The 21,264-nt window shown below is 33.9% G+C and overlaps 1 protein-coding gene across 2 annotated transcripts in view; it reads left to right on the forward strand.

The window, feature by feature from the left end:
- The first annotated feature begins 5,656 nt into the window (after positions 1 to 5,656).
- The window catches only part of LOC110092499 (WD repeat-containing protein 36), a 41,478-nt gene continuing 25,870 nt past the window's right edge, over positions 5,657 to 21,264 (forward strand). The window contains exons 1-11 of one of the 2 annotated variants that reach the window (XM_020817071.2): positions 5,657 to 5,837; positions 6,028 to 6,238; positions 6,632 to 6,659; positions 11,630 to 11,730; positions 12,130 to 12,333; positions 12,442 to 12,685; positions 14,144 to 14,319; positions 14,981 to 15,063; positions 16,593 to 16,665; positions 17,748 to 17,813; positions 17,943 to 17,985. In XM_020817071.2, the coding sequence (XP_020672730.1) occupies positions 6,113 to 6,238; positions 6,632 to 6,659; positions 11,630 to 11,730; positions 12,130 to 12,333; positions 12,442 to 12,685; positions 14,144 to 14,319; positions 14,981 to 15,063; positions 16,593 to 16,665; positions 17,748 to 17,813; positions 17,943 to 17,985 (1,144 nt within the window). In that variant the 5' untranslated portion in view covers positions 5,657 to 5,837; positions 6,028 to 6,112. The remainder of the gene's footprint in view (positions 5,838 to 6,027; positions 6,239 to 6,631; positions 6,660 to 11,629; positions 11,731 to 12,129; positions 12,334 to 12,441; positions 12,686 to 14,143; positions 14,320 to 14,980; positions 15,064 to 16,592; positions 16,666 to 17,747; positions 17,814 to 17,942; positions 17,986 to 21,264) is intronic. The other variant, XM_020817070.2, reaches the window with a different exon arrangement.

Consider the following 21,264-nt stretch of genomic DNA (forward strand, 5'->3'; position numbering starts at 1 on the left):
TCTTAAGATAAAAAAAATTATTATATTTAATTTAACAATAAATTATTAAACTTTTAAATTTAATTTATTTTAGCAATATTTAATTTAATTTAGCAAAATGAATAACTTTAAATATTTCTATTTGTCATTTTCCATAAAATATGAAATTTTGTCAGAAATCTGTCAAAAATTTTGCCGAAAAAGTCGGCAGAAAATCCACTAGAAATACCTTCAAAAAATCTATCGCAAATCCGACGGAAAATTCACCAGAAACATTCCGTCAGAATTTCGCCAAAAAATATGTCTGGATTTCAGACGTATTTATTTCCGCTGGAAGTCAGCATTTTTCATGTAGTGGTCTCACAAATTACCTATATTATAAAACTAGCTAATTACATAATACAGTCGAATGTTACTGGAGCTGGACTGTAATATTTATTCGTTATATTTTGATCTAAAAATCTATTACAACTATTCACTCACACAATTATGTTTGAATAATTCATATATGCAATCAATTATATATGCAAATAATACACCTTAATGTACCCAAAATTACTCGACTCATTATGAATTCCTACAGCTCTGATAATAATTCAACTATTTTAATAATTATTACTCTGATACCAAGTTTGTCACACCCCAGAATATAATTTGGAATAATTATTTTTTATTTTTTTAATATAATATCCCGAGCTATCTAATGCTTTCAATAATAAAATATTAGTGAAAAACATTATAATTATTTAAGGAAAAGATCGTCGGTCCACCATCCTCTACAAGTCGATTAGTCCCGAGCCAACGTAAATAAATAACCAATATTTACTTATTTTCACATATATTTTTATAATAGTAATAACAATCAGGTGTTATATAATCACATGAACATATCATTCACAATGCATGTAATAATAAGATGCTTGCATTAAAATGTCAAACTTACTATTATGTGAAAATCATACAAAACATAATAATTATCATTTTACCTGGTGAAATTATAAAATTTACCAGCTAAAATGTCCATAATAATTGGCACTACGATATGAAAAAAAGTTAAGTGGAAAAAGTTTACTAAATCCGAAGAAAATACAATAAAATTATTTTAGGAAAAATCAAACAGTCGAAATCAAAATCATTTAAAATATAAATAGGAGAAAAGTCACCTATAATGATATGAGTAATTTTTGTAAAAGCCGTAAAGTGGACCACTAACCAAAATCTCGATTTGTCTCCCCTCGCTTCTCCTTCCTTCTCATTCTTCTTCTTCTTCTTCTTTCCTTCCATGGCATGCCACGATTGGTACGTGGCACACTGGCACCGCTATGCCATGCTCACTGGTTCAGCACTATTGCGCCCCACAGGCATAGTGTTGCAGTGGTCTAGTTCAAATAGAAATTTAGATTCTTCTTTTAAATTTATTTTAATAATTATTAGGTTGTTAAAAATTGAGGCTTAAGTCCAATTAAGAAAAAGTACCAAATGAGTTAGGTTTAACTTTTCTTAGTTGAAGTGACCAAGCCAATTTCAAGGGGTTATAAGTGCCATAATAATCATCTCCATAACCCTAAAAATATTTTAAACCACTCCCTGCATTTCCTCCTAATTCTAGGCTTTATCATTCAACTCCATTTTCTAGTTAATCAACTCTCTCAACTTGGCTCCCTTTCAACCCTATGTTTTCTCCAACTCTTTAGAAGTCTCTCCACTATTTTCCACATATCCCTAATCCCTAAACCATGTTCCCATCTCCAAAACATAGCTTATACAAATATTATCGAAGCCGTCCTCCATCCACAAGCTCCACCAAATAAATAACCAAGGTCAATACTTTTTTCCCAAACCCTCACTACAGGAAATTCATCCATTACCGGCGGCCTGGACCGGCGGTTGTCTAGCCGCCTGTAATAAAGGCAATTTATCCGGCGGTTTGGTGGCCGCCGGTTAATACCGGCGGCCAAACCGACCATTATGCAAGCTTATGCCGCCAGAAATAGTGGTGGTCACAAAATCGCCGGGTAAACCACCGGCCTTAAAAGGTACCGACAGTATACCGGAGGCTAAAACCGTCGGTGTTAAGTAATTTAATTACTGCCGGTATGAGCCGCTAGAATGCCATCGGTAAAAGCCCTAAAATTAACCAGTCCGAGCCTTCCATTTCATTTCATCTCCTCATCTATCTCTCTTCGGCTGTGCTCGCCCCTCTCCTCCGCCCGCCCTCTCGCGTGACCGAGCTGTCTCCGGCTGCCGATGACTTTTCTTCGGCTGCCGACGATCGCACCGACCGCCCTCGAACTCCCCACTGCAAGGCCGCCGATGAACTTTCTCGTGCGCTATGCCGCCTCCGAGGTGAGCTTTTTTTATTTTATTTTTTGTATTTTGTCATGGTTGTTTTTTATTCTCACTAGAGAGACATTTGCGAGAGAATGTACCTTGTTGTATGCTTTTTGTTGATGATATTTTACTTGTATGCTTTTTGTTCTCACTAGATTATAGGAGTCGAAGGTAAACTCGAATTATGGTGGTCAACTATAGAGTCTACATGTTTTTGCTTGAGTAGATCTAAAACTGAATATATATGGGGTGTAATTTTAGTAGCAATATACTTAGTGAGCGATTTGTGACTTAATTTGGACTTTACCCCTAGAGATAGAATATGGAATGAGCATATACATGAAAATGTTGGAGTATCTCTTGTGGATGATGAGATTAGAGAGTGTCGCCTTAGATGTACCTTGGTGTATGCTTTTTGTTGGTGATAATTTGCTAGTGAGGGGATTGTGACTTTGGGCGATCAAGTAATTAATAAAAGCACACGTTTTAGATATTTTGGATCTTTTGTTCAGAGTGATGGTGAAATAGGAGGGAATCTTTTGTCACCAGGTATTTTCTAAGCAATTTGCCTCTAACAGATTCGAGTGATATTGAGCAAGTTGTTGCAAATGAATTCCCAACTTGGTTCAAATCTTATGTAAGCTCATAAATTTTAAAATTTTAATTTGAATTACATCTTATTTATTATAAAAAATACTATATTATTGAAAATATCTTTAGTACAAAACCCTTATAATAAATATTTGATAAAGGTTGGCAAACACTAACAAGGGTCCAATGCGAAAAGTAAAAATCTGACCAATATATATAAGGAATGAGTTCAGATTTTATACCAGTCGTGGAGTGAAGGAATAAAACTGAAAATGTGGAGTATGTGATAGAGGAACACTCATAAAAGATGAGTGTGATATAACAGTATCCTGAATGAGTTCTTGACCTGGAGTACCTAGACAAAGATGAGAACTTGTATGCTTGTTTAACTGTCAATGGTATGATCCAGTATAAAATAGAGGCATAAGAGTTCATCTGCATATGTTTAGTAAGAGAGATTGAAGAGATGAGAAAGTTCAAAATGAAATGTAAGCAGAGTTGCAATCCAACAGAAAGAAAATCAAAGAAGAAAGAGTAAGAGACGGAGCAACCACATGCATCTCCAGACAACGAGGGTACAACTGAGGATTATCATCTTTTTTATTTGATGAACTATGAAATTTGATTGTAAACTTATTTGGTGAACTTATGAACTTAGAACTTTGGTGATGAACTTGGTTGAACTTGTGAAGTTAAAACTCTGGTTTTATTTATTATTTTGTTTGTTTAATTTATGAATATATTTGTAATAATTGCTGTGATGGATTATAAGGCGTGTTGCCCAAAATAGTAGTATTGTTTTCTGTGCAGGTTTAAATTTAGGGTGAAAATCCCTCAAATAGAGGAAGGCTGTCAATTTTTTTTTAGGTGCTACAGGTTTCCGGCGGCTACCAGGCGGTTGGCCGCCAGAAACAACGATACCGGACGACTGATTGATGTCGCCAAAATTCCTTATAACCATCGGTAAATACCGGCGGTTTACCGACGCTGTTCCGACGGTAGTTCAGCGACACGCCGGTGGCCACAACCACCGGCAATTCCTTCGGCTATGATCGCCGGTAGACCGCCGATACATTTTTCGGTGGTCTACCTGTGGTCGAACGACGTAATTTATACCGGCGTCGACGGCCCGGAAGCTGCCGGTAAAAAACACCTGCGATAACCGGCTGTATGCCGCCGAAAGCCGGTAAATAAACCGTCGGAAAAATGCCGCGGTAACGATTTCCGGCGTCTTTTTCCAGCAGTTTGACAACCGCTGAAAAGCCGCCGATTTATTTAGAACGCCAGAATATGAGTTATCGCCGGCAAAAATCGCTGTAATGAATAAATTTCCTGTAGTGCCTTTAATCACCTCAAAGCTAATACTTGTAACCTTCCACCATCACTAAGACCTTCACTCACCATAAAGTGAAAATCAAGTAATAGAGTGTGTCTTCTATATCTTTTTAGAGTCACATAATTTTATATAACTAGTTACATTTGAACATGATAGATGTTTTCAGACTTGAGAATGGAGAGACAATATTATATTTGGTTTAAAACTCCATGCCTATTTGTAACAGACACAAGAGGATATAGGTACATGACCATTATAAATTTTTCAATCTTAAACACACGAATGATATTAAATTGAGTTCAAATGAATTTGACAAAAAAAAAAAAAAAAAAAATCTCTCATAATCAAAATCAAATTGAGTTGAGTATCTTAACTTGAAATGATTCAATAATGAGTTGAATCAAAATTAATATTTAGTATGCATATTAATAATACCATATATTTATATAAATAGTTATTTTTATAAATAGTCATTATTGAGTCAATTCAAATTATACATAAATAAGTTCAAGAAGATATATGATCAATAATAATTTTTAGTTCATTAATAAAGCTATTAAATTAATTTAAATTTATGATTAATATATTTAATTTAATTAATATCAAGTAATATTAATAATCATAAAATTATCATAATTATCAATATTTATAAAAATAAAATAATAAATTGAGGTTGAACTCCAAAACCCACATTTCTACCCTAGCTCCATGGCCCCCAAGCCTCAAAAAACCTCGAGTTCTATGAAGCGAGGATGATTGGACGGAGCTCACGGAAGAAGCCATCGATGAGACTTGAGGCACTCGAAGGAGTGTGAAGGAGAAGATGAGCTCATGAGAGATTTGCAAATTTAAGTTAAATCAGTACAATGCCCTGGATTTACTGAATTAGGGATTTAAAGCAAAACGATGGAAAAACTGGATTTAAGATTCTGTAGGACTTAGGGGCTATTTGGCAACAAGTGAAATTTAATTTTAGTGGGATTTAGTAAATCCCGTAAATCCGAATTTAATAAATTTTAGGGTGTTAAATCCTAAAAATTTTGGTATGACAAATATTAAATCCTAAGAAACCGTTTGATAACATATTTCATATATACAATTGGGATACAATGTGAAGAAGATAAATAAAAATAATTTTTTTTTATAATTCAAAATAAAAAATTAGTGTGTTATGAATTTAATAATATGTTAAGTACAAGTTACTCATTAATTATTATTTATATTATTAATTATATATTTAATAATATATATTTTAAGTTATATTAATTAAGCTAATAATATTAATATTTAAATAATAATTACAGATTTAAGTTAAATTAGATAATTAATTTATACACTAATTATAATATTAATTATTTAATTAATTTAATTATTAATATTTTAAATTATATTAATTAAATTAATCAAAAATAAGTTAGAGGCCTCTAGGTTTGCCTTTCAGCTTCGTTGCGTCGCAGGAGGTGTAGAGATTGCACGAGTAGCTTCTTCGGCTCCTTCGTGGCTTTTCCACTTCGCTCCTTCGACAACTTTCCCTTCCTGTCGGATCGGAAGTTACGACATTTTGATCGGAAGCAACAACGGGAGCTCGCTAGCTGTGAAGGTAACTTTCTCCCTTTGGCGCGCTTTTTCGGCCAAATCCCGGGGATTTAGTAAATCCTTAAATGCAGGATTTACCCATCGCCGGGATTTAACGCGCGCACAAAAGCCGTTTGGCTGGTTTTAGCTTAAACCCGACTTAAATCCCGCGGTAAATCCGATACCAAACAGCCCCCAAGTTGTCATTGTTGCAGATTGGCATGATTTAGGTTGAATACTGCTTGAATCCTGCTACCAAATTGCCCATAGAGCTCTACTTCGCTTCTTCTTCCCCCCACGATGGGCATCTTTGAGCCATACCGGGCGATTGGTTACATTACCGAGAGCGTGCCCTTCTCCGTGCAACGGCTGGGGACAGAAACTTTTGTCACTGTCAGCGTTGGCAAAGCATTTCAAGTATACGATGTGAGTAGCCTCTCATTGTTCATTTTTTCTTCTAGTTTAAGTATCGAGTCCGTTTGTGAAGTTTAATTCTCCAGATATATTTTACATCAGTAGTTTCTTTAGGGTTGGATTATTTACTTCTTAAAAAAAGATGTTTTATCCTTCTGTGATTATTGAGTGAAGTACACCGGCTATCTTTAGGCTTATTTGGACACTTCACTTTTTCCGCTCTTTCCTCTATGGATCACGTAAATTTACCGCTCCGGAAAGAATTCTTTGTTGAAATATGGTATTTCAACTTTGTTATATTTTAATTGTGAAATGAAAGCTTGGTTTCTGTTCTTAATTAATAGTTTAATATCGTTTGTTAATTCATTATTATCGAGAGTGATTCCTGTTCTCTTTTTTTTGCAGTGTGCTAAATTAACTTTGGTAGCAGTTGGTAAGTCTTCCAATCTATTAAGAGTGTTCTCTTATTCTGTTGTACTCTCACGAGCTTCTTAACTCTAGTGATTTTATGCTATTTCTCTTACCCTGTTTTTGATTGTTTTCCCTAAATGCACTACTGCTGTCCCTCTCCATTCTAGGTTCTCATTTTTATCCATCCACTTATTTATTTTTTTGTTTCTTCTGGCTTTGTAAATTTAATTGCTATTTGGAATTAAAATCTCTACAATTTCATGTTGTCATTTTGTCATTTTTATGCGTCCTATTCTTTTTTAAGTTTGTATAAAATATTGTTGAGGCATTTGAGAAGGAAATGAGTGATTATAGAAATAAAAATAGAAATAGCAATGAGGACTGAAGGAATGATAGTATTGCAAAACATCCTACGATGAATTTATGCCAATGTTAAAGTCAATGAACCTTTGGCAAGCCACCTTTCATATAAAAAATAAAAGAGAAAGGCTACTGATGCTGAAATCAGGCCAAAAAGTTCAACGAATCAGGTGAACGAATTTTTTCCTTTCCGACAAACACAACATGAAGGTAGAAAGGCCATTTGAGTCATTTTCACTTATTTTAGTGTAGTTTAAGCTTAAGTTGCAATTCTTAAAAAGAAACATTTTTAGTACGCAATATTGTCAAACCCATTTCATGTAGTTTAACATTCTTAGCTTATTGCTATAAAGTGCAAAGTATATTCTTTTATTTTTAGCTGATTTCTTAGGGAAAGAAGCAAAAAATGCACATGTAAAACTTATCTTGTTTACACAATGTATCATCATCATCATCATATTTAGCCTTATTTCAACTATTTGTGTTGGGATTTATGAATCTTCATTCTTTGTTCATTCGTTTTGAGTGCTGCTGGGTGTCAACTCTATTTGCAGTTCTTTTTGCATGACAATTACCTTGACTATTGCAAGAGGTGTCAACTTTATTTTGCAATTTCTTTTACACAATAGTTGCTTAATAACATAATAATTAGAAAACACTAAAGAATTGGTGAGAACTTTATAAGGTTTAATTATGAATAAAATTTGTTGGAGGCTTCTTGTAACACGCTTAACAAGTATATGAAGTTTGGTGTTAGTTTTAATGCACTTTGAAAGTTTGCGAGCATCTTGCATAAGAGAGCCATACATCCACCTAATACAGAGACTTGAGCTACTCGGTAAGATTTAGTTGTAGCGAGATAAGAATGTCATGTTGATTTGGAGAAGCAGCTGTAGGTGATAAATGCATTAGATTTGAAACTTGAGAGGTTTAGTTGTTACCTAGGCATGCTTGAGAAGCCAAGTGAACATTTACCATATTTGTTGCTTTAGTTTATAATGGAAAATGCTTTAATTTTTGAACTCAATTTCATTTTTTGGACCTTATTTAATGACATTAATGAGATAATATGGATGAGTTGAATTTTCTTAATGATATAATGAAAATACCTTTCCCTCTTATGTTGCATGCTTACCACAATGTATGTTTATACCCCAGAGTGTTAGTTACGGTAATACATGAGCACTTCTCATTGCAATTGATGAAGACCTTATGCTAACTTTTGCCAAAATGATCTCTAAAACATTGTTGTTACGTTTTCTGTCAAACTGGATAGGCATCCAATGCCATAATTTGATTAATTGCACCTACCTTTTATATTTTTATTTTGTCATTGCGTACCACAATTTATTTCAATTTGATGTAATTTCATTTAATTAGGGTAATTATTTATATTTTATGAAATAATGATAGATTTAGTATTTATTTTAGGATTTTATTCAATTTCAAACTTTTGGATAACCATGGAATGTAGATAAGGCTTAAAGGTCATTTTAGGTCTATAAGTAGGCCATTAAAACGATACTAATCATTGAATGAAAAGTTTTTGAGTTTTCACATGTAAATTATTATGCTTGATGCTTTACTGGACGTGTCACTCTCTATACTAACTTTAATATATATCTCTTTTATCTAATCTTACATTATCTCTTCTATCATACTCATTCCACGTCTTTCTTTCTTATGCTTTCTTCTATCTTCTTCTTCTACTTAAATGTATCACAAAAAGCACCCTTCATGCTTTGTCTCTCTATTTTATGCTTCCTCGATCTTCTTCTTCTACTTAAATATATCACAAAAAGCACCCCTCACGCTTTCATCCGGCTTCCATTCTCTTTTGAGAAATGATTAAAAAAAACAATCATTTTATCTCTTATTTGGTATACACTCCTTTTCTTCTCTATATTGGTGTTAGAAACCTCATTCAAACCTCTCCTAATTCATTTATCTTTTCCCGTAATCCCACCTCCCTCCACAAACTGAATTCTATCATTTTCATTTTGTCACGTTCTTTGTTCTAGATAATTTTCTTTACCCAGTTCAAAGTTACTTGACCTTTTTCAAGACCGAACTCTCCTCTCTCTAACCTAGGAAGCATGCCAATTTCTCCCTTTTTTTCTGTAAAAGTTAATGCTTATTATTCATCCCAAAATAGGGTTAATTGAACTTAATGTGATTAATTTGGTCTTAATTTGCCTAATTCTTAAAATTCTATCCATTTATTTTTCCTAATTAAAATTAATGCCTATTTGACTTTAAGTTTAGAACTATTAATTAATTATGTTAGTTCCTAATCGATTTGGTCAATTATTTTAATTTTTTAAATATTTTAAATAAATCAAATAAGAGATACAACTCTGAATGCACGAGATGCACCATATCTAACCCAATGAGCCATCTTCTCTATTTTAGTTACATGCATATGACCTAAGAGCTGCATGCCATCCTGCCTTCTTTGGTGCATAATTTTAACAAGCATAAATTGCACAAACTGTCAGAGGCCATGCCATGTATGATTCCATTACTATTTTCTTTTCACTTTACACATTCACTCATGTGGATCTCAGAGAGGCATGATCGCAAAGCTTGCACCCACTCCCATTCTCTCTCTCTTGACTCCATTCCTAGTGCTCTCATTCACTCCCTCTCATTTGCGACCCTAGTGCTCGCTCCCTACGTTGTTCTCATTGTCATATTTGTGACTAACACTCCCACCTCATTCGACACGTTTCTCGCTTCCCTGCCGCTTGCTCATTCTTCTCTCTCATATGCTTTTTATACACCGCACTAATCTTCAACTATCTTGATCTTATGGCACTTGCAAAGCTTACAATGCATGCTTGCACTCTCCCTCATGCATCTATGTTGAAACTTTTGATCTCCTCTTATGCACGTCCGTATCTCGCAACTCTTCGTATGCCGTCCTTTGCTCGCTTTGGTATTCCCTTCATTGCCCTGGCGAATCCTGACCTCACTTCTTATTTTAAGAGAAGCCATTGCATTCAAGGGAGATAAACCTTAATGCTTATATGTGGAAACCAAAACTCAATGTTGACAACAACAACAAAAGTAGGTCCATCCTTGCAAACATCGCATCTCTCTTTCCTCATCACAATAGTGTAATCATGCCTTAACCAACCATGGTAATTGTCGAGGACCCGGGGTTAGGGTAGATGATTCCTTAATTTATGGTGCCAGAATGCTGAAATGATTTTGTTGTTCAATAAATTGGATATGACTCTAAAACATTTAGAACAGTGTCTATGGATTCAATTTCAAAAAGAATAGAAAAAAGGTTTTATCTTGTTTGGTGGGTGCTAATGGCCATCAATTCTCATTAAGTTTGATCAATTATCAAATATTCATATAAGCGATGAAATTAGATTATCAGTTTTTCTTGGATATAATTTAATGTCCACTCCTTGATCGTATTTGAAGTTGATAACTTAAATAAAAAGGAGTTGAACACTTTTTTCATATGATGATATGATGGTAGACCATCCATATATATGCAAATATCTCTTCATATTTTTTTTAAGTTGTTTTGTTACATACAAATATGCGTGTAGTTATTAACTAAAATCATATCTATCCAAACTTGTTTATTTCCTGCACTTATATTATTAGGTTATATAAATGAAAACATTAAGATAAATGTGTGGTTCAGTTATGGAGTATAGAGTGAGAATTGATTATATTGTGAGTATCATGTATTGGCATAAGGTATAAGGAAATAACCTTTGGTAATTTACTCATATGTAGCAGAGGAAATAAGTTGCATCAGCAAGTCAATAAATTGAATTCATGTGGATGGGAGTAAAGGAAAACATAGTACATACCAAAATTAACATGGCTGGTAGTTGTTTAAAAAGATTTACTTGAACTATAGTTAATAATTTGTAGTACTTAATAAGAATGTAGAGATGGAGGATAAAACAATCTTAGTAGTTTGTATGACTAATGGTGGTGATTGCAAAGTGCACTTTAATATATATATATATATATATATATCAATGAAATTAAAATTAGGTAGATTTGATATATTGAGTTAGAGTGGCTTAATTTGCATTGATATTTTGTGTAAGAAGTATTCACATCTAATTAAAAAAATGCCGAGTGTCGAATTTTTTTGGCATTTTTTTGGAAAAACAAAAAGACAACACACCAAATTATGTGCTGTACTTTGCCTCATAAAGTATTTAGATATTCAATGTGGCTCAATTTAGTGTTTGATATCCAGCTTTTCGGCACTATCATGTTTACTGTAGTGGTGGTCCATGCCTAAATTTCTTAGTGTTTGATATTGTACATTCATTGCATGATGCTCTTGTCAATGTAACCGGGTGAACAGCCTTGGATTAGTTTCTTATGCTTAAGTCAATGTAACTAGGTGAATGTTGTACCATTCAGGCATTGCGATGCTGGTTGCACTTTTTTAAGTTTGCAAGGAAATAATTGTATTTCCTTTGGATTCAGATAACAACCTTTACTATGAAATGAAGGTAGCTTGTTCTTTCATCCTTCTGTCCTAATATATCTGTATCTATTGGTCAGATATCAAAACAGTGCGGTCTTGATTCATAAACCCTTTTGTTGTACTAACTATAGTACATTTTATTTGTATGCTTTAAGGTCCTCAATTGCCAAAGAAGATCCGAGCTCTTGCTTCCAACCGTGACTATACTTTTGTTGCTTATGGAACTAATATTGGAGTTTTTGCGCGCACTGATCAGGTTTGGATTGAAAAATACTTGCCATTGCTTGCTGCTCTAGTCATTCTTTATATTGAATGCATTATTATCTACTCTTTTTAAGATAGGGATAGAAGAGTAACATGTAAACTGTTCACATCTAGGTAAAACATTGGTACCATAATATGGGGTGATTGGTACCAAGTTTTTAGGTAAAACATCATTTTGAGTGTTTAAAGTGACTTTCATTTTCAATCACAAATTCAGTATCAGGTAGTATTGACTATCGTTCATAATATGCTTTACTAACTTTTTCTGGTCATATTTTTTTCCTTCTTGGTGGAAGTTTTAAAAAGAGTTCCCTTGCCAACTAATGTTTTTCCTTATTTATAATAGCATAGTGTTTTTCTCTTGACTTCTATCTCTGTCTATCTCTTTCAGGTTGCAACATGGAGCAGGCACCAGGAAAAGGTTAAACTGTTGCTTGTTCTTGGAGATTATGTCTTAAGTGTTGATGTTAAAGGCAATATTTTCATCTGGCCATTCAAAGAAATTAAACAGAATCTTGAGGCTGTTAGTCATATACAATTGGAACATGGCTTCTTACCAAGTTGTATTATACATCCAGATACTTATCTGAATAAGGTAGGTGAGGATTTAGCTTGATAAACTTTTTAAGATCGTTATACTGGTTTGTGACAATTCATAGGATACTCACTACAATTTCCTGGAAACTTATTCCGCTTATGTCAGGTCATTTTGGGTAGCCAAGCAGGCTCTCTGCAGTTGTGGAATATCAGCACAAGGAAGAAACTTTATGAATTTAAAGGCTGGAACTCACCTGTGCATTGTTGTGTATCATCACCTGCCTTAGATGTAGTCGCTGTTGGCTGTTCTGATGGAACAATACATGTTCATAATGTTCTTTATGATGAGGAGGTTGTTTCCTTTACCCATTCAACACGTGGTGCTGTTACTGCGCTATCATTTAGAACTGGTATGTTCTTGTTCTTATGCCTGTTCAAATTTTTGTTTGTTTGAATTTAATTTTAAAACTACTATATATTTCAATATCCTTCTTAATTGTTATAAAAATTTGACAATTACAAAAAGTTTCCTATTTTATTTGCCAGTCATCATGCAAACACGCCGAGGAATATGTTTTAGAATATTCAATAGTTGGAGTATTAATTAGGTCCTTAATACCATTTTCTCTGGCCTTATGATAATTATTTGTGAGTGGGCTTTATGGATCCTCCATCATTTATTCTTGTTGAATACTGTGGTATGTTAATTCTATTTTGACAAGTCTTTTGCAAAACCTCTTGCCATTGTTATATTTGGTCTCTCTTCTCCTTTCTATTCCTTCTACATTTGTTTTGTAAACTCACTTATAGTTGCTCATTTTCTTTCATTGTATGCATCTAAATGAATACTCATGTATGCTTTTCACTACCTTATCTACAAAAGGAGTTATTCCCACCATTTCTATTTATATCATTGCTTACCACATCCTTCCTAATTTGTCCATGTTAATATCTATATTCTTGCAGACCCAAATGGTTATCAATTGCTTCTTTGTTTCCAATGCTAATATTCATATAGCACAGTCAACCTAGCTGCGTTGTTATACCTTAAGCATTCGTAAGATTTTGCACACTATTGTTGCATTTTTTTTACCCAACTTCCCAACTTGAACCATAAAAATTATGCCTTCATTTACATCTTGATTATTTTTATAAAAAATCCAAGGTTTGTAAACTGTTCACATCTAGGAACCTCATGATCTTTTAGTAATGTCTCCTTAATATAAATTTCACAACCACGTACATTTCACTTACACTCTGTTTACATTTATGGTTTTTCTAGCTTACCTGCTTTTAGCTATTGATTCCATTTTATCTTTATTTTTTTTAATAATTGAAGTTTTGGATCACCCACTACAGAAGTTATGTCAGGTTTGACCAATTGTTCCCTTGCTAGTTGTTTATCTTTAATTAGAATTTGGATTTGAACGCTTATTGTACTCATTAGAGAAGCTAAATGTCTCCTTTTTGGGGGTGGTGGGGGGGGGGGGGGGTTCCTTTTTGGGGGGGGGGGGGGGGGGGGGGGTAGGATTTAGAAAACTTTATGAATATCATGTTTTACATTTTGATGTTTAGTTGATTGTGAGAATGATGTCTATGAGCACATTGACATAATTATTCTTACTAGATTTGGCCCATGATAAGATAGGTAGAGGTAGACCTAAAAAGGCTTGGTTAAAAATATTAGAAATTATATATTTTTTTATTAAATTTAAATGTGAATTCGACTCTTACAGGACACAATGGAGAAAAAAATATTCATGTAGCCGATCCCACGTAGTGGGGTAAAGACTTGATGTTATTGTTGTTGTTATTGTACGTTTTAGTTGTGAAGTCATTTTCTAAGGGAATTTCTCTTGTTGCGTTAGATGGAGAACCTCTTCTAGCATCTGGAGGATCATCGGGTGTTATTAGTATATGGCATCTTGAGAAGAGAAGGCTGCAATCTGTCATTAGGGAAGCTCATGACTGTCAAATTATATCCCTTCATTTCTTTGCTAATGAGCCTGTTCTCATGAGCTCTGCTTCAGACAATTCAATAAAAGTAAGTGTTTGAGTCCTTCTTGCAGTATAAAGAGATATTTGTATTATATTTTGTTACATTTTAGTTGTTATCTGAGTTGTCTGCTGTTTAAGTTTAGGCTTCTCTACTTGATTGTTTGTATGATTGTATCATTGGTTTTGTGCTCATGCTATTTGCTAATTATCTGTGCTCGGTACCAACTAGCAATGACATTAATAAATAAAATATTGGCCCCTTAGAATTGAGATTTACTAAGTCAGTGAGGTACTAGGAATGCAATCCAGTTATGATGGACTGCAGTTTTTTGAAGTTTTGAAGAGTGGCAAGAAGTGTGAACTTGAAAGTTTCAAACATAAGATCCAAATGATTATTCTTCAAGCTCATATTTTGAAAATGTTTTGTGAAAGATTTACTTTGAAGGCTAATAAAGTGAGCTTTGAACTGAGTTTTTTAAAATATTGATCTTGATGTATTTGCATTCTTCTATGGTGTCCTTGATTCATGAGTTTTTTTTTCTTGTAATGTTTGTTGATTTATTCATGATGTTCATATCCTTTTAACTTCCTTTCAATCTTAATTTAAGAGGATTGTGCGGCGACACTGATTTCTTTTTCTATACTTAACTGAACATGTTGCTTGCATTTTTAAACTAATTTTTGTTTGTCAAACTTCTTAATTGTAGATGTGGATTTTTGATTCGACAGATGGAGATGCTCGTCTATTGCGTTTTCGAAGTGGCCATAGTGCTCCTCCGTTGTGTTTAAGGTCATATAGCTGTCAATTCTTTATTATTTAGATATTTCCTAATAGCTTTGCTTGTTACTTCAATTTGTTCAATTCAATTTTCTCTTTTGCAATTCTTTGTTGATAACTCATAAAATGTGTAAGAATTACTTTCTATAGCATTTTGATGATGAGAATTGTGATTCTTAAATGTATAAATGTGAAGCATACAAATCTGAATAATTACTTTTTATAGCATTTTGATGTTTTAACATCATGTTGCTGTTGGGTTTAATTTTGTCCAACGAGGCCTCGTGGAGCCCGCATTTGTGGGACCTTGATCATTTATTAATGCACCTTTAAGTTCTTTGTGGTGATTTCAAACAAATGATGACTAGTAATGACTATGCAATAAAATCTGTATGCCTTCTTTATTAATGAATGGAGGTGTTTGCCATGCATATTATTGTCTTGTTTAAGCTTGTCTGCTTTATTCATTTGTTGAGCTTGAATACATCTCAAATTTTAAGATCTTTTAGAATTTTTTTATTTTTTTGAGCTTCGAGATAAAATTTTGCTTGGACAAAGGAAGCTTTAATTAAGATCTTGATAGTTAGATAGCCTCATCAACTAACATAAAATTATTCATTTTTTTTTCAAAAGAAGCTTTAACTTAAGCTTAACATAAAATTATTCATACTTATTCATGAAGCTTTAAGTAATTCAAGATATTCTGTCTGGCCCCCTAAATAGCAATCACTAATGAAATAGAGCTGCTAAACTTTTGATTGAACTATTAATTTATTTGGTCTTGATATACATTTGCTAATACGGTTGTTTAAAGTAATACTAAATCTCATGATGATGCATTAAAATAAACTGTTTTGTCAATAATAAAAAGGTTTTTCATTGAGCTCATATTGAGCTACCTGATTAACAAGTGATCATGCTCTTGATCATAAATAATAAATGAACCAGTGACATACTTATATTTCCATATCAAGCTTTTTCAATCAATTGGGTAAATAAACAAGGAGGCTATAACCAGCGAGTATTAAGTTTTTTGTTGATTGTACTTGTACGCTTACTTCCTAACAAATGAAATTTTATGACAAAGCTTTGGTGATTCACGAGTCTTCATCTGTCTGGTCTGTGAATATATGGTTGTTTATCCATGATGTGACACAATTTGCATTTTATGAATGCTAGATTTTTCTGAGTGCATATTGAACAAATTAAATTTATGGTGCTTGTCCTTCTTTGTAATTTGGTATATTCGACTTGCCAGTTTTCTTGTTTCATATGTAGGTCATTATGATTTATGACTATATGATTTACTAATAAATTGAACTTATCAGCAAACCAAATTTCTTGCTCCATGGCCTGGACAATAGCAAAGAATGGTACAAAAGATTTTGTCACCAAAGCTATTCTCTAATTCTTTGATGATTTGAATTACCTGGGGAATTCAGTGAATTTAGATATTAATAGCTTGTAACTTACTCATTTTGTTTGTGTATCACTGTACAAAGTTATGAAATATAGAATTAATTGACTCTTAGAAGTTTCAGATTTTATAAGAATGGGAGGTGCATTCTATCCGCTGGACAAGATCGTGCTTTCCGACTTTTTTCTGTGCACCAGGTTAGTCATGTCACCTTTTTGACTCTTTAGTTTTCAGGCTGCGTGTCTGATTGTTCTAGTGGTTCTGTCCGCTCCTATACCAAACTCTTTGCAATATTGTACCTTTTAACTGGTATTCATTTACAATATAATGTTTAGATGAGTAAGCCATACTCTTTCCTTGAAAAATGTATAAAGTATGCTCCACAAACCTATTGGACATCCGAGTGCAATGTATTTCTTGAAAACTGTGTTAATAAAAATGTCAGCATGTCTGTTTTAGTTGGGGCTAGGTTGGTTTTTGATGCTGCAGACCACCTTGGAAGGATTGAAGTTTTTAACCAATGATATACGTGAAAGCTTAAAGCTTGAATAGAGTAGTCCTAAGAAAATACAATTGAATTGGCTGAGTTTGTTAGTCAGATAGCCCTTGTTGGAGCTTTGCTTCACATGGTTTGTTTGAATTGCTATCACTTTTCTTATTTTTAACTTCATCTGTAGTATATAGGACAAATGGACAATAGTAAATGGGCTAAAACATCACCATACCTATTATTACTCATTTCTATTATCTTGTTATTTTCTATATTCATGGCTGCATAGTTGTTTATGGCTAATATTGGTATCAATGTTTCTTACATGCCAATATTTGTACAAACTGGAACAGTATATTTAAAAAATTATTGATTTGGTAGCATTCTTATCTAAGTAGCTGCTGTTGAAAGTGGATGTTACAACTAATGGCGAAGCCAAAGGAAGTACATTGATATCGATTTGAGTTCAATGAGTCAGAACAAGTTTCATAATCAAAACAAGAGTTTGGAGTAATAATAACAAAAATAACACACCAAATATTTACTTTAACTATAGTCCAAAATAAAGAAGTACTGCTATCTATAAACAAGAAAGAGCCAATCTCTAAACTCTTACCATTTATAATCGTAAGAAACCCAATAAAATAAGGTTTTTATTATTTCTTGAGAATAACAGTCGATGGATTTTTATTGTGCATAATGTAGGATGTTTTACCAACTTGATCTTTTAAAGCTAAATGCCAATTGTTATAATGTGTGCCTTAGTTAATCATATTTTTTGATGAACAGGACCAACAAAGCAGAGAGCTTTCTCAGAAGCATGTCACTAAAAGAGCCAAAAAACTCAGGGTAAAGGTATGGGGAAGATTATATGTTACACTGCTTATCATTTTTTGCACTTTCCCTTTCTCAGTATCATTTATTATTTTGTAACATATCCCTCCCTTGAATAAGTTGACAATGACCATCTGTTTCTAATCTCAGGAAGAAGAAATCAAGTTGAAGCCTGTCATCGCATTTGACTGTGGTATGGGCTTCCATCTGGATACTGGTTCTATAGTTGAAACAATTTAATTCATCTTCTCTCCTATTTTGAGAACTATTGTTATTCATTTGTTGGTTTGATATATCACTGAGTTCTCATATCATTGCATGGACTGTTTGAACAATTCAAAATCTCAATGCCTTTCTCACAATATATTTTTTGGTGGATGTTGAGCCAATCAATAATATACAAGCCTCTTGTACTAAAAGTGTAGAAGCATTTTCACTCACATCTTGTGCTAGGTTGCCCATTTTAACTTTTTAACTTGAACATGGAGAAATGATAGAGTTTCATGAATTTGAAATTATTGTTCATGCACATTGTTCAAACGCTGTAACTAAGCATTGCTAGCCATAATGTGCTAGTAGCATAGTTGAATTATATGATGATTCAATGAGTCTCCTTCTTGGTAGTTCAGTAAGCCCAAGAGCTAATGTTACACCCTTGGCACATAATCGGCAGACCTATGCTACCATATTGTCTCAACAAGCTCTCTAATGGCTAAGATAATAAAATTTTTCGATTCATTAAGCTTAACAATTCTCCTTGGTTCAGTATGTGAATAGCTGAACCAAATAAAATTCTTAGTTCATCAAGCCTTAGGGTTGAATTGAAATGCACTTCTTGAACCCTAGCTTTAATTGTCCTAATGTATAGTTTAGTTCATGTGATTTGTACTCTTCATCAGAGGTAAGGTTCTCTTAGAGGAAGCATGGAACGAGTGCTTCACTTTTTAGTGGAATGTACTTGCACAATTAGTGCACGTTAAATTGTATTAACATGTGCATCCCAATATAAACCCACATGACCCCTTAACCCATTTCATAATTAAAATCTGGAAAGGGGAGTTACATAGGAAAAAAAAAAAAAAAATGGAGAGCGATATAGGGTGAGAAGATGTAGATATTTAAAAGAAAAAAAAAATATTAGGACTAAAAAAGTTAAAGACATAGAAGATGACCACCGCTGATTGAGCAATTCTTAAAAAGTTACTGATCTTTGATCTGCTTAAATTTCAAACTCTATGTTGTTTCAACTAAGTTTGTAGACCATCCCTTCCCTTATCCATTGTTTTTTGGTTTGTTTAACGTTTTCCTTCTTCCATTGATCTCTGGTATGGTTGCAAAGGGCGTTCTTTTTTTCTCCTCAGCTGTGATTATTTTTTGATGTTAATTATCGAATTTTTATTAGACGATAGTCAACACAATCTTTTTATAGTCCTAAAGTTGTCACCACTCACCACACTCAAATTTCTTTGCCTACTGGAGAGATATCGTCACCGCTTGAAATGTTGACTAAGACAATATCAACTAAAGATCTTGTTTTATGAAGGTTGTGCTTTGGTAAAGATAAATGAGAAGATGGAGAAATCTTCGGCACAAAAAAAAAAAATGATAAAGAAAATAAGAAAAAAAAGTAGCCTTAAAATAATTTGTTAGTTATATTTATTGCGCGCGCGCGTACACACATATATATATATATAGACACACCATTTACATTAATGACTCGAAAATTAGAAAGTTGCCTTAAAATATTAGAATATTTCTAAAAATACAAATAAATTCCTTTAAGTTTCATGTTGATCTTTAGTTGTGCAGAAATTTTTATTCTCTTTTCTCACCCTTTTTTTTGGATTTTCATGGATATAAAATCGGTTATTAAAAGAAAACCCCTCTAGATTGAAGAATTTTTTAGAAATTTCCTAAAAAACTATAAAAAACTAGAAAAAATATTTTTGGCTGACATGAAGCCTTGATCATTGGTCAGTGCAAGAGAGGTTTTTACAAGTTTTTTTGGGAAGCATCCGAAAAGTCATGAGTGTGTAAAGTTACTCTATAAAGCATGTCGATGCAAAAAAAAAAAGAAAAAAAAAGAAAAAAGAGAAACATTTAAAAAAGTGTGTTAAAACTGATGATGCTCATTAGCAGATTGCATGTCCATAAAAATGATACATAAGTTGCATTAGTGCATCATTGCTCTTATTAATGCATTGAAATGTAGGTTGAGGAATTAAATCAATTAAGCTATGTTTAAATAAGATAAAAATGCTCTAGGAACACCTATATTACCATAGATAACTCCTAAATATCTATATTATACTCCTAAATGCTGTGAAAGCATAATGATTTATAACTTCTAAGTGGACCCAACTTATGCCAAGGGTTCCAGCAGATGTCTTCCTAAGAAGACTATAATATCTTCCAAAGCAATAAATTATTGAAATGTTTTTTGGAGGACCAAACCAACATAATGCTCTGGGCCTCAATTCAAATACAAATTGTGTCAACCATATTGATTAGGTTTATCCGTTTATATGCTAAGGGTTCGAGTCTGAATGTCTGATACCGTTGTTTGTAATTAGTCCAAGGCTATGTTGCACGGATACTCCTATTTACGAGGCGTTCTGTATCGGACACGTGTCGGATACGGCTTTGCCGTATCCAATTAAAATACTATTTAAATTTGGCTGGACACGCGTATCCGATACGCGTGTCCTATTAAAAAAAACACGGATCCGCAATTTACCCTATTCTTTTCGGCTTTCCACCGTTTCCGCTCAATATCCATATTCATTTATGTGGCTGAAACATTTCAAAGAGCTAGGTTTTTCGTTTCCACACAAGTGTTCATTTTCTTCGTTATAGTTGAAGGAGCGGCTCGATGACGCGAGCATAGAAGCAAACAGGATCATCCTTTGTCGACAAAGAGGCTTGACGACGCGAGCATTAAAGTCGATAGGATCATCCTTCGTCGACGGAGCGGCTCGACAACGCGAATAGTGAAGGCGAGTTTTCTTCTTCGTTCTTCGTTTTCTTAATCATAGGCTCGGTATCGAGCCGCTCGGTATCGCTTGGTACCGAACGGTACTGGAACTCAGTATTGCTCGATACCGAGCGGTACTGGAACTCGGTACCGCTCGGTATTGGAACTCAGTACTGCTCGGTACTGTAACTCGGTATTGCTCGGTACTACTCGGTACCGAGCGGTATTGGAACTCAGTACTGGTCGGTATTGGAACTCGGTACTACTCGGTATTGGAACTCGGTACCGCTCGGTATTGGAACTCAGTATCGCTCGGTACTGTAACTCGATATTACTCGGTACCGAGCGGTACTGGAACTCGATACTACTCGGTATTGGAACTCGGTACCACTCGATATTGGAACTCAGTATCGCTCGGTACTGTAACTCGATATTACTCGGTACCGCTCGGTATTGCTCGGAGGGGTACCGAATGGTACCAAGCGGCACCGAGAAGCT

The sequence above is a fragment of the Dendrobium catenatum genome, unplaced genomic scaffold (genome assembly GCF_001605985.2).
Source record: "Dendrobium catenatum unplaced genomic scaffold, ASM160598v2 fragScaff_scaffold_9, whole genome shotgun sequence".
NCBI lineage: Eukaryota > Viridiplantae > Streptophyta > Magnoliopsida > Asparagales > Orchidaceae > Dendrobium > Dendrobium catenatum.